The sequence below is a fragment of the Phaethon aethereus genome, assembly GCF_964289735.1.
Source record: "Phaethon aethereus genome assembly, chromosome: 1".
In the NCBI taxonomy this organism is placed as follows: Eukaryota; Metazoa; Chordata; class Aves; order Phaethontiformes; family Phaethontidae; genus Phaethon; species Phaethon aethereus.
The window spans coordinates 53,246,346-53,260,053 of record NC_138575.1 but is presented as its reverse complement, the minus strand read 5'-3'; the positions used below and the strand labels follow the sequence as shown (position 1 = coordinate 53,260,053).

The window sequence follows — 13,708 nt, the reverse complement described above, 5'->3', positions numbered from 1 at the left end:
TGTTTCAGATAATAACTGCTTTATTATCTCCCTCAGAACACTGTTATTCATTAAATATCTTTCAAAACAACTGACTGAAAAAAGAGAATCAAAGAAGAGAAGCTGGAGACATGATCAGAGTTAAAGTGTGACAGCTCAGAGAATGAGAAAACAAATACCACAAATTAGCGGTGATTTTGTCCAATTAATTCACAAGAAGACGAGCAACAGAAAAATGGCTGGTGGGGAAAAATTATGTAAGCTACATATAAGCAGTGTGTCTGCTGCTTTCTCCTGCATGCTTGCAAACAAAGGGAATGTACTACCCTATGGTATACATCATCCCACTCTGAGCTTTCAACCTGTAGCCAAGAAGACTGGGTAATGCACCCATACAACTTATTTGAAAGTTTGGAAATACTACTTAGAAATATGCTATACATCATGAAGTGCTGAACACTCTACAAGTTCTGCAGGCGTCAGAGAAGAAGGAAGATACTCAGCATCTTGAAGGATTAGGCTTCACTTGCTCAACCAAATCTTCCATATCTAATAGGATCTTAATCTGAAGTCTCTATTGGAAACTTTGTGATGAAAAGCCCATTGTTCCACCTGTTGAAACATTTTATCTTGTTGTGGCATTTAGCCAGAATAAACAGAGCAGTTAACATCATATTCTTACTGAAAGGACACCACTAAATACCTCAATCTCATCCCTCACTTTCATCGTACACCCAAAGAAAGAAGCAAGGCAAAATGAGAAGGGATTCATGAGAATTTAAAGCAGGTCCAGGAGGTCCATGCGATTCTAAGGAAGCTTGGCTGTACCTTTCTGTAGGTATCTATCAAACCTCTTTAACATGGAAGATATTTCAGTGGGACTGTGAGAAGTATAACTTTGCAGAATGAATGTCTATGTATTTTGATGCATTGATAAAACCAGGTTGAGTGATATGAGGGTCTGGGAGTCATTTGGGAGAGACCTTCATGGTGGATAACAAGGGGTGGCAAGCATGGTGCAATATGTATAAAAGGGAAGTATGTACTTCTAGGTACCAGGCTGCAGGATGCACTGGACAGCATTACAGAGTCTCTCTTCTGTAATAGGCCACGAGCCAAACTGTTGCCAGATAAAACTCAGGATTATCTTCTGGTAGGAGGAGCTACCTGACTGGAAAAGAAGAGTACAGTGGATGCCTTAACCATTATCATTCCATTGTGAACCATTACAAGCAAGATATTTGAGCATTAGTAGGAGGGTTGATATGCTCTTCCTTGGAGTTCCTTGAGCCCTGGCAGCTGTCATCCTCTCCTGATCCCCCTGGGGTGGCTGAGAACACTGCACATGACTGCTGCCCGCTACGGGCCAGTTCCCACAGTCTTCTCTGGGATAGTGACTACAGCTGAGTAACAAGCTGAATACAACAGCATGGACAAAAGAATAGCATGCTACCTCCAAGGACATGTCATGGGCAAGGCAGAGAAAGATAAAGAAAATAGAAAGAAAGCCTGAATAACTGTAAAAACACTGGGATGGAAAGAAATTGCATTGGGCAATTGCATCATGAAAATTCACTGCAGTCTGTGTAAAAAATGACCAGAGAATGGTGGATAAACCAGATGAAACCACTGTGAGTGAGATTCATTTTTAGTACATTTTTGTATATATAAAAAGGTGAGTCTAATAAACAGTGAAGATACTCACAGTTTGTAATCATGCATACTGGTGTTTTATTTGTAAAGATGAAAAAATAAAACCCAAACAGAAAGCCCAGCAAATGTATGAGAAAAAAATGGGAAGATACTTAGTGGTATAAAACATGTTACAGTTTGAACAACTGTTTTATTTTAGAAAACAGATTTTTACTATTACTGAGAATAGCATACCTCAGTTAATGGCAAGGACAGGGCTGGAACAACAGACAGCAGTTCTTTGACTTCAGATAAACACCTTTTAGCCATTTCCTGATGGTATAAACCAACAAAAAACTAATGCTGTACTATCAGTCTCCTCTGATAAGCCAACAGATGGTTTGGTTTTACAAAAATTTTCAGAACAATCAAGTTTTAGGTTACTCTAATTGAATTCACAGCAAAATAAACCTTAGCTGATGAATATAAATTTTCTGCAACACAAATAGTTGTGTTTGCTGTACAAACACAAGTGCCCAAACCTTGCAGTTTCTACTGAGGCAAAACTGCCCCTGGCTCAGGTATTAAATCCAGTGAGCGAGTGTACTTTTGCTATGTGTTTACTGAAGACATTCTAAACAAACACTCTGACAAGATGATATTTATACATGTATAATGCATGGCATGTTAATCTTATTAGTATTCTAAACATTGTTTTTCCAATTACTGACCTATATTAATGAAAGTTTGAGCAAAACCCTTCAGGTAATCAGAAACACCCACTAAAGGACAGCTCTGTCTACCCTCCTGAAAACACTGTGATTGGCCAAAACATCATTTGTTCTCCAACTGGTCAAAATACAGCCTCGTAATAATGGCACAGTGCACAATTGTCACTGTTTCACAGCATCCATCAGACAAAATGACAGCTTATACATCATTAATCATTTCATATAATAGACATAAAGAGAATCCTGTCACATGATAAATGTCTTCCACTTTGAGAATAAACGTCTATTTTGCCTTGGCATTTATCAAGCAGCAGTTATGCTGTGGCAACATTCTATTCCAGTGACATTATCTCAAACAGACCACATGGAAAATTCTGAAATTACCTCTTTTGTGTGTGTATGTGGGGGGAGTTATTTGGTTGCAGACCATATTCAGCCTTGCTAATAAAAAGAAAAGAGGAAAGTGGCGTAGAGAGAATGAAAATAAATTCACTGCCAGTTTTAGTCCTCTCAATAATGTTATTAGAAGATTCTTATTTCAGAAACCATCACTGCCTATTTTACATTGAAGATGTGTAACTGATTTTTAAAAAGCATTTTTTGGTTGATCGCCATGCTAATTTAACACTATGCTAAGCATTTTCACATGTAGATTACTACAAATTAGGCATCAATTTTCAAATCTATGTACCTGAAGATGTAGCCTTTATTTTCAAGTGGAAGGTTGAAGATGCCTGATATTTTTGTAAAGTGACAAGCAATATATAAGAAAATAAAATGTTAATCATTAAATGAAAAGTGGAAATATTTCAATATTTCTTGAAAGGGGTGAGCAAAGTTTAATCTTTTACGTCTGCCTTCCATGTTACCTGTCATTTTTTTCCCCAAAACAGACATCTTAAATAAAAGACTGTCAGACATATTTAAGAGCAAAACTGTTCTCACTTACTTCTGTTTCTTCATCAAGATGCACTTTTGCAACATTCATTTGGGCTTTTTTTGAAGGAATTACTTTCAAAGTTTCACTTTGTTCAAGAAAACTTGTAAGTTCTGAAGCTGAAGACAAGCTTTTAGAACTTTGCATCAACATTTCAACTTGCTGCTTCAGATTAGATAATTTCTCCCGTAAAGAAATAATTCTGAGAGAAGACAAGATTTTTCATTATTGCTGTTATATAACAACAATATTTGTTGTTTAGATTATAAATAAACTGACCCAGTTTTTATTACATATTGATTAGGTTCTACATTTTCTTTCATTTCAAGACTGATCTCTAATTCTACAAAAAAAAGTCTCCCATTAAAGAAAGCAGAAAATTTGAATGCATTAGCTTTTTGCATTAAAAATAGTAAGAAGTATTCTAAGTATGCCTTTAAGTATGCCTCAAGATTTTCTCCTCCAACAAGCACAAGGTGGGCTGACTAGCTGGGTGGCAGGGCCTGCAACTCTTCTTGGCCAGTTATTCCTTTCCCTCCACCAGCTCAGCAGTTCCAAAAATTCTGGGGCTAAATGAATGACAAGGAAGAAGTAGTGAAAAATGCCATAGGACCCAAAATGAAGGGCTGAGTCTGGGGCTCCAACAGAAAAATTGTTGCATTCTCAGACTTGTGATAAGGGATTGAGAAAGTAGCTGATCCAGTGAGAGAATGGGAATAACTGAATCGCAGAATCATTTAGGTTGGACCTTTAAGACCTTTAAGATCATCAAGTCCAACCATCAACCCAACACCACAATACCTACTAAACTGTATCCTGAAGTGCCGCGTCTACACATTTTTTGAATACTTCCAGTATTTCGAATACTTCCAGTCATTTTTTGAATGACTCCACCACCTCCTTGGGCAGACTGTTCCAATGCTTGACCGCTTTCTCCGTAAAGAAATTTTTCCTGATATCTAGTCTAAACCTCCCCTGGCGCAACTTGAGGCCATTTCCTCTCATCCTGTCACTAGTTATTTGGGAGAAGAGACAAACACCCACCTCACCACAACCCCCTTTCAGGTAGTTGTAGAGAGCGATAAGGTCTCCCCTCAACCTCCTCTTCTCCAGACTGAACAAATCCAGTTCCCTCAGCCGCCCCTCATAAGACTTGTGCTCCAGACCCCTCACCAGCTTCGTTGCCCTTCTCTGGACACGCTCCAGCACCTCAATGTCCTTCTTGTAGTGAGGGGCCCAAAACTGAACACAGTCTTCAAGATGCAGCCTCACCAGTGCCGAGTACAGGGGCACAATCACTTCCCTACTCCCGCTGGCCACACTATTCCTGATACCAGCCAGGATGCTGTTGGCCTTCTTGGCCATCTGAGCACACTGCCAGCTCATGTTCAGCCGGCTGTCAACCAGCACCCCCAGGTCCTTTTCCGCTGGCGGCTCTCCAGCCACTCCTCCCCAAGCCTGTAGCGTTGCACGGGGTTGTGACACAAGTGCAGGACCCAGCACTTGGCATTATTAAACCTCACACAGTTGATCTTGGCCCATCGATTCAGCCTGTCCAGATCCCTCTGCAAAGCCCTCCTACCCTCCAGCAGATCAACACTCCCACCCAACTGGATTTAACTCCCTTGACCATGACTCTCTGAGCTCAGTGATCCAGCCAGTTCTTTACCCACTGAAGAGTGAACCTGTCTAAACCACGAGTTGCCAGTTTCTCCAGGAGAATGCTGTGGGAGACAGTAACTGCGGGGACTGCTTCTTAGATTTGCTAGCATTTTCTTATGTTATATAATTAGCATGTGTTACGCAGTTCTTTAAGAATCAAAACTAAAATGCTAATGTACTGAAAAGACATATGTTTAGATGGGTTTAACGCTGTGTACAACATCGTACAGTTTTTATAGTGAAAATGTCTGAAAAGCGAAAATTAATGCTTTTAAAGACTTACAGCTCTTTGATATTTTGTACTTTATTTTCTCTCATCCTAAATGGTTGACTGATCTTTAATATAGCATGAAATAACAGGATAAAGTCAGGGATTATTTACCTAGCCAACGGAATCCACAAGTGGCCTGAAAATGTAGACATTGAACTGAAAATCTTGATATTGCTAATCTTGACAGGCTTTGTATTATAAGCATAAAGCAGCAAAACCTGTAAAAGAGATGGAACACCTAAGTTATAATGCAGTACGGTATAGCCGACCTGAGCTATTTCAGTGATACTACATTATAATAACTATCAAATACAATGTACTGATGAAGACTTAGGTAAGTGACTTTTGGAAAAGAGGGGGAGTGTGGCCTCATATGAATTTGTACTGTACTCAATTTTTACAGGTGTTAAAGCAATTTAATTATGGATATAATTTATACGGGTTTGAAAATTAACTATACCCTACAGAGTTACCATCAAAATCCCAGTCTTGTCCTGATCCTGGTCAATCAATCCCACTTATGTCCAATGTTCCAAGTTCAGATAGGCTGAACAGAGAGCTTTTACTGAATTTCCAAAGGCCCTATGTAATTAGTTCCATTTGCTATATGGCCTTGTGCATAGCTGTCTTCATACTAGTTTTAAATCTAGGAAGTGCACATAACTCACCAATCTAATAAACCTGTATCAATATAAGAGCACAAGAAAGTGTAATAGAATATTCTCACCTTTCACTGAATTAATTTGCTACTATGATTGAAAATATGCTTCCTGGTGGTAGCTGAATTTTTTGACTATATGGAAAATGTAAATAAAATGGCATTTATATATTAGTTGTGTTCAAAAGTTGTCTTTGAATCTCTACTGATCTGTAAAGTCATGCTAAAGTAACCTGCAAAACTGTATTGAAAAGTACATTATTTGCACTAACTTCACAGGGCTTCTACCAGCTTATTAATAGTGCTGAAAAGAGTTTAGTAGAAATTTTGACAGTGATCTGTTATGCCAAAAACTTCAGAGATCATGGATTTCCATTACAGTAGAGAAATTTTACCTACGTGCTGTTCCCTTGTTTAAAAATAAAACAAATTCCATGTCCTAGCCTCTTGCTTTCCTGCAGCCCTCCAGTCTCTCTCATCTTTCATGTTTAGTCTGATTTCTTAGGCGAAATGAGGTTTACAAAATCCCATTTTCCCTCTATATGTGTATCTTTGCTTTTCTGACAGCCTCCCACCAAACAGTATTGTTTGAATGTATTGGTCAGGTCTAACCAAGCAGAATGGAGATCTTAAAGACATCAAGGACCTGCAAAAGGCATGAATACAACATGGCCTGGAAGCTCTATATGGTCAACAGTCTTTCTTTGGCCTGCCACCAAAAAACTGTCAGGGCATTCCATTTGTCCTGCACAGCAGGTTTGTGGCAGAGTAAATATATAGCTCCCTGCTGTCCAGTTTGCCAATTGGCATATGTATAATTCAATTAAAAAGCCGGTTAGTCACAGCACAAATATTCATTAGAAATGAGACTTCATTTGCTCCAATACTTAAGGAACTGCTTTGGTGTAGTTATACCTCAGTCTCTGTAGAGTTTGATGGCTTTGCCAGAGAAGGAATGTACCACTGAATGTTCATTTCCTTATTTGAAGCATTTGCTGTCCTACTCTCTGTCTGACTGTCTGTTTCTGCGATGACAGAAACCGGAGAAGCTATTCTCATACGTGACACCTTTGATGTAATTCCAGTAATTTCAAGAGACATCTGAAACACAGAAGAAAATTTTAAATTGTATTTTTTCTAGTGTAACATGCAAAATGTGTTATAATCTAGTGTCTACTAGAATCGGTATGACTTTCACTCCTGTACAAATATGTGCTTATTTAGATAAATGGGTAACTTTAAAAGGTGTCCATTTTACCAAGTTAAGTCTTTTCAAAGTTCACATGATGAGACATTTCTAAAGGCAATGCAAAGGACCTCTGGGATGACTTAGCGACACAGTAACAATGATTGTTACATTTGGCTTATCTTCCTGCCATAGCATTACGGTTCTTGTTAGAAGATATTATTTGACGTTCTGACCATACAAAATTTAGTGCTGAAAAAGTAATTTTTCTGCTATAAATATTGATTCATTAAAATAGTAATCTGAATGCTAGACTAATGCTTTATAGCTGAAAAAAAACTTCAAGTCAAAAATAGAACTACAAAGACACATGTAAGCGAAACTACCTTGTACATAAAAATCATTCCTTCAAAAATTATGTCTATTTGTACTGCTAAAAATCCCAGCATCAAATTACAGTAACATTTTTTAAAATAACTTATACAGCCTTCTGAATAGTTAAAGCTTCTAAAAATGTTGTGATAAAAATCAATGAGGCTTAGAATTAAAAAAAGTACGAAAGAGCTTTATGCTTGTTAGCTGTCTACAACAGTGAAGCTAACACATGATTATGCAGCTTGCACCTGTCACGAACATGACAGTGAGCTCTGAAGCTTATTATTCTAGGACAGTGTAATACTAATTATGTCAAAAGAAGAGCAGACAGAGTAAAATAATTTTTGATATACGATGGCTGTTATAAATGTCACATAGCATATATTTACAATTTATTCAGTGGCACAGTCAGCTCTTTGTTGGGAAATGAGTAATGATAAGCTGTCCAACACTGCAGAAAGTTCACCAACTCTAGAAGAGCTACTTTCACAAAAGTATTTTAATTCATTTTTATACAATAACAAATTCTCATTCCTCAAGGCTCCCCTGTTTCCATCTAATACTGAACATAATAGGTAAAAAATAAACCATAGAGAGTAACCCGTCGTTTTATTTTTTTAGTATTAGGATAATTATTAATGCAAGAAACGGGATGGAGAAACTTTGAAGACAATTATTTTTACATTGAATCTTCAAAGACTTTTCCTACGCAATATTCAATACATACGCCATGGTCAGCATAGACTCCAGAATTCCAATTCAAGATTTCTCTGAAGTAATATAGTCTGAACTACCTACATGTGAAAGCTCAAACAGGCTGTTCACAAGCCAGAGATCTGAAAAGTTTGACTTTCTAGCCAGCTGATAATCAGTGAAAAAAACTGGCACACAAGGCCTTCAATAAATTTTAAGAAAATATAAATTATATAATTTTTTAAATCATGTTTTTATTATAGACCAAATTAACAATATAGAGGCTTGTACATACAAACTACAAAGCAAACAACAGGACATTTTTTGTATGAAACATGGAGGTCTACAAGATTAAAAGCCTCAGTCCTACCAAATAACACAGACAACTTAACTCATGATGAAATCGTAAATGTCACTCTGCTTAATCTTCTAGGGTCTAAATACACTGGGCACGGGACAGAGATCATTTTTGCAGGAATGAATAATACAAGGATGTTTGCATTTGTTAACTATGTCCTTCACTGCTTGCTTGATTTTGGTTTTGCACTGATCCTCTGCATAATGAATTTCATTCTTCTATAGTGCTCTCAGAAATATCACCACTGGAACTAGCAGGAACCTGAGTGAAATGAAAGTATAGTACATATTTTTGAAACATCAGAAATAAAATAAGTACCTTTGAAGAATCAGCTGGCCTACCAAGTGGCAATTCTGCATCACGTAGCTCTTCTGGGTAATTCTCAAGACAACACATTGAATACTCAAACAAATGTTTTTTAAAAAAGGAATGCATTTCTGCTATGCGTAGAACAACCCCTGTATCAAAAACAGAACTAAATTGTCCATGTCTTGCAGAAAATGATCCGGGTCCTGAGTTAGGGACAGCTTTGAAAAGAGATTTTTATTACATCATCATTTGCCATTAAAAAGTAAAGTTTCTACAGCTACTCAATATTCATAACTTTTGAAAATATAGTAAAATATGTAAATTGATTCAATATCCAATAAATGCATTTCCAACAATTATACTGATTGTCCTTAAATATTACTAGGTTATGCTATTTGTACTGCAGTTTGTAACTGGAGATCTGGAAATGAAACAAGATCTGTCTAGACATTATAAAATGGGAGGTGCAGTTCTGAGGTTTAGGTATTGCTACTTAAATTTAGATGTGTAAGCATCAGTATGTTCACTAGATGTCTAAGCACCCACTAGAATAAACATTTATTCAATAGAGTCAAAAGAAGCTCTAAGAGCTCTTAAGACTCTAATTTAGACAGCTAATGGCTGATCAGCTAAGTTGCTCCGTAAGCTTCATCCTTGGTAGCTACAGCTGAGATGTACATGCACATTTTGACACCTACTTGTAGATACCTCACCATCCTTATAGTTCTGTGGTGAGGTAAAATACTTTCCTTTCACTTGGTGCTGTAAGAAAAAAACTCAACCCTCTCTGAAATTATTACTTTCAGAGTTGCTAGGTTTCTCTCTAGGCAGCACCTATATGTATGAACTAGTTGTGTTCTCACCTATCAGGCTGTCACTTGTATATCCAGCAGCTGGCCATCAGATGTAGATGCATAATATTAGGGCCCTGAAATTAATGGATTCTTACTCTATTTGAAAGGTCCTCTCTATTACCATCTTCTGTTTACAATGAAATTAATCAAGTAGGTCAAAACACATCCAATAATGCTCAGCCTTCCCATTTACACTACACTCAATTCTCACAAACAGGTCCCCAAACTGAACAGATTTATTTCTGATGTGACTTAAGTCTGATGTATCGAGAACTAAAATTAAATATAGATTATGAATTCTTAAAAATGCTTCAGATATAGTAATAGCAATTACAATCTGAGGGGTGCTTTTCCTGGTATCATGAAAGCTTATGAATAATTATGAAAAAAGGTAATAATATCTTCACTTACAGCACTTGTACACTGACATAAATCTTGATTTCCGTGGAGGTTTTTTCACATTTATACTATTTAAAGGAGCTCTAAATTAAACTATCTCAGATGACGGCCTTAGAATCTGACACTGTTGGCACCCAAGAACAGTATCTCACCCATGGCAGTTTTCTAGAAGAAAAAATTCATACCAAATAGAAGGTCTGTGTTACAAAGTCTTTTTAAATAACTGTGGTAACGAATTAAGTGAACCCATGTTATTGTCTCTTTCTTCTGGCTGGCCTTGGTGGCAAGACTTTCTGTTCCTTCACTTTGGCTCTGCTTGTCTTGTATGATTTGTTTCTTTTCAGTAGAAGATGCTATGGGACCTTCAGAGACAACATTGTATCCATCTGCAAATCCAATAACAGCTCAATGATACACATTAAGTGAATGGTTGCAATTCAAAAGCTATTTTTGCATTGTGTTGGAATTGGTTAATGTGCAACTAAAAATGTAACTTGTGAACCTGGTTATGTTTTTCATAAGAGGACAATTCTTTCTATTGTGCTTTAATATTAGTTGAACGAGTAAGGAAATTATTTCTCACATCATGGCCAGGAATCTGACTGGTCCTTGCAAGAAGTTAAAAGGGATAGAGAGCAAGGTGCTCCCTCTCTGAATTTAAATCTAAAACCATTCTTTCTATACATTGTTCAAGAGCAGGTATTTACTAAATGGAAACAATACTACGAGTCATCAGTCCTAACTGCAGCAGTTGAACTTCCCAGTTATATCAACCTGAACTCAGAAGAGTTAGGTATTCCGAAATGTCTACTGTAGCTTTAATCCAGTCCCTTCTAGATATTGAGCACGTTAGCAATGAAATGTGTTCTCGACTATGAACTAAAAATATCTCTTTTTTGGTGCTGCCTAAAAGTTATACTTATGCAAAAAGAGGGGGAAAAAAATCAGTGCAGTTATCACTATATCACTGCTTATATTCTTTTTTTTTTTTTTTACTGTATTAGTACATGGCTCTCTCAAAAGCCTACACAATTCTTCTGCTCTTTTTCTCATTCCAAACTGAACAAACATTACGTTACAGTAATTCCTAATAGTAAACTTCCGGAAAATAATTATGTGTGCTTCTACAAAATCGGAATGTCTCCATTATTCCTGATATTTCACTATCAATTGTAAAAACAGAATTTAGTTAAAATGGCCACATTATTTATAGATGAAACTTAAACAATGTGTTTCACTAATGGTTTTATAGAAAATATTAAGCATGCTGTGCTGATCATTTCCATGTCAATTTACCTTTATATATTTTGGCCTACTATTGCTTTTCTACATTTTCTATTCTTCTTTGTATTGCCTAACAGAACTATCAGGAGAAACACCTGCTGCATTTGCTAAAAGAAAAACTGATCTGTAATTATAAGCAAATGGAGCTAGTACAAAACAATCAGATTGATGGAAGGTCTTAGCATACAACACTTGTTTTCATAAACCAATCAAAACACATATGTTTAAACACTGTACAGCAAGTAGACGTTGCTCAGCTTTGCCAGCAACTATCAGGCAGAGCAATTCAATCCTTGTCAGTCATTTGGTATGATTGAAATTAAGCCACTGAACCAAAACTTTATCACTAAATTAATGGTTCCCAGTTTAAAAATAAATACAGATATTTTGCATTAGTGTTTATATAACATCTGGCGACCATTTTCCCAGAATTCCTGGTTTCACTGCTTTTTTTTTAATCAAAAAATTCCCTTTCGTCAACCCCATTAGCTGTAAAATAAATGCAGAAGCTGGAAATAAACCAGGGAAAGGCAAAGTTCTACCACGCTAATGGAAGCATCTCTAAATGATAATCCATTGGACTGGAAAGACAGTGAAAACGTTTTTATTATACTGACTTTGACTTTTAGAATACGGTACCCAGGCAGATAACTTTGCAAGAGTTTGGGTTTGGTGTTTCTTCTTTGGGGGGGGAAAGGGAGCAGGCAGGGAGAGACAAGCTATTCAACACCAACATGTCTTTGCAAAAATAAAAAGAAAACCTGAAAATTTCCAAGGAAAAGCTAATTTACCTAGGGAAAAAATCTATTCTAAATCAGCGTTTGAAAAAAAAGCAGTGATGACTGATAGGGGGGCCAAGACCTACTCTACAAGTCTGGGGAATTTTTCTTAACCTATTGAACACATGCACAGGCTGATATTTAAAGGCTCATTAGGTCTACTCAATATTTTGTACTGCTATGCAGGACAAGGATTTTGCTTTTCCTTTCCAAGTTTGACTTATAATTTTTCATAAATGAAAATGTGATATTAAATGTATTACTAGATTACATGGCATATATAGGGGTTTTTTTTCATGTTTTAATATTACTAGGTATAAAAGAATACCAGATAAGAAATCTCTGTATGAAGCAAAAAGATCCATGGAAGCAAATTCTGGGATCTTCTGTTGCACTGCATCCTTCATGCTGCGTTCTTTAACACTCTTCATTCCAATTAATAGCTGAGAAGCAAGCACAGCTTCACTGACCTAAAAATAATATTTATTTTATTCAGAACCAGTTCACCACAATATTTATACAGACTTTTAAATCTGAGAGTAGCACGATGATGACAAAAAATTAATGACTCAACATACTATATTTTTGAAAAGCCAGGACAATATTCTATTTCTCTCTGACATATGGTACATACTATATTTAAATAAATCATTATTATTGACAGGTTAATTACTACATAAGAGATTTCAAATCAGATATCCTCACCTGGATGCCACTGATGTCTACCCACATGTCAAATACATGTGCACACATATCAGGCAGTGTGCTGTTTTATTTGCACTGAATCCAAGTTGAGGTAAACAGAGACCGATCTGTCCAAGACAGATTAAATTCACTATCAGACAGTGTCCATTTTAATTTCCTCAAATAAGACCCATGCCAGAAACTTCAGGAAACTTTAATTCTTGTCTTGTTTGTGTTGTCTTGTTTGCTTGTGTAAGTAGCATAAGACGAAATGAAAAAAAACCCCAAAAAATTACCTCTTCAGAATATTGCACCAACCTGTGTAGCTGCTCTTATTGCAATCCAGGCTTGTACTTTGTAGCCTTCTGATTTCAGAGCCGCCTCAGGAGAAGAAGAGAGTTCTCCAGAAGAGGTCTAAAATTATATACCAGTTCATAATTAGGATTCTAAATGTATTATGGTAAAATTTATTTTAAAGATAGAAAGAAGTCCTCCTACTTACAGAATTATTGTTTTATTTGCAAGTTGTAATAATCAGCATTGATTGTAAATCCATGGATTAATTGCTAAAATTGAAAAAAATTATCCAGAGCATACTAATTGTATGCTCCTGTAAAAAATTTCTCAGAGCAGCTCATACTATGGTCAAAACTGTAGACAGTTTTGCTATCATTTTCCATTTTCTGGAATCTTAATTACCTCTTTTCTCTTATGTTACACATTATGCTTTGAATCTATGGCTTGTAGCCACTTTAACGTGGCTAAAGCCTTTTATATTTCTCATGCTGTCATCCATATTTGTACTGAAAAATTGAAATCTGGTAAAGTATAAATATTACCAGTTAAAAACCAGGTTTGAATATTATGTTTTCCTTACAAAGTACCAATTAATTCGTACATAATCAGAAATGAAAGCA

At 36.4% G+C, this 13,708-nt stretch overlaps 1 protein-coding gene across 1 annotated transcript in view; it reads right to left on the bottom strand.

The window, feature by feature from the left end:
* The window catches only part of CFAP54 (cilia and flagella associated protein 54), a gene marked incomplete at both ends in the record, with an annotated part of 116,936 nt that overhangs the window by 701 nt on the left and 102,527 nt on the right, over window positions 1-13,708 (bottom strand). Inside the window, 7 exons of the mRNA XM_082010865.1 lie at window positions 1,867-1,944; window positions 3,292-3,481; window positions 5,324-5,430; window positions 6,786-6,971; window positions 8,801-9,009; window positions 12,436-12,577; window positions 13,110-13,205. Coding sequence (XP_081866991.1) covers window positions 1,867-1,944; window positions 3,292-3,481; window positions 5,324-5,430; window positions 6,786-6,971; window positions 8,801-9,009; window positions 12,436-12,577; window positions 13,110-13,205 — 1,008 coding nt within the window. The remainder of the gene's footprint in view (window positions 1-1,866; window positions 1,945-3,291; window positions 3,482-5,323; window positions 5,431-6,785; window positions 6,972-8,800; window positions 9,010-12,435; window positions 12,578-13,109; window positions 13,206-13,708) is intronic.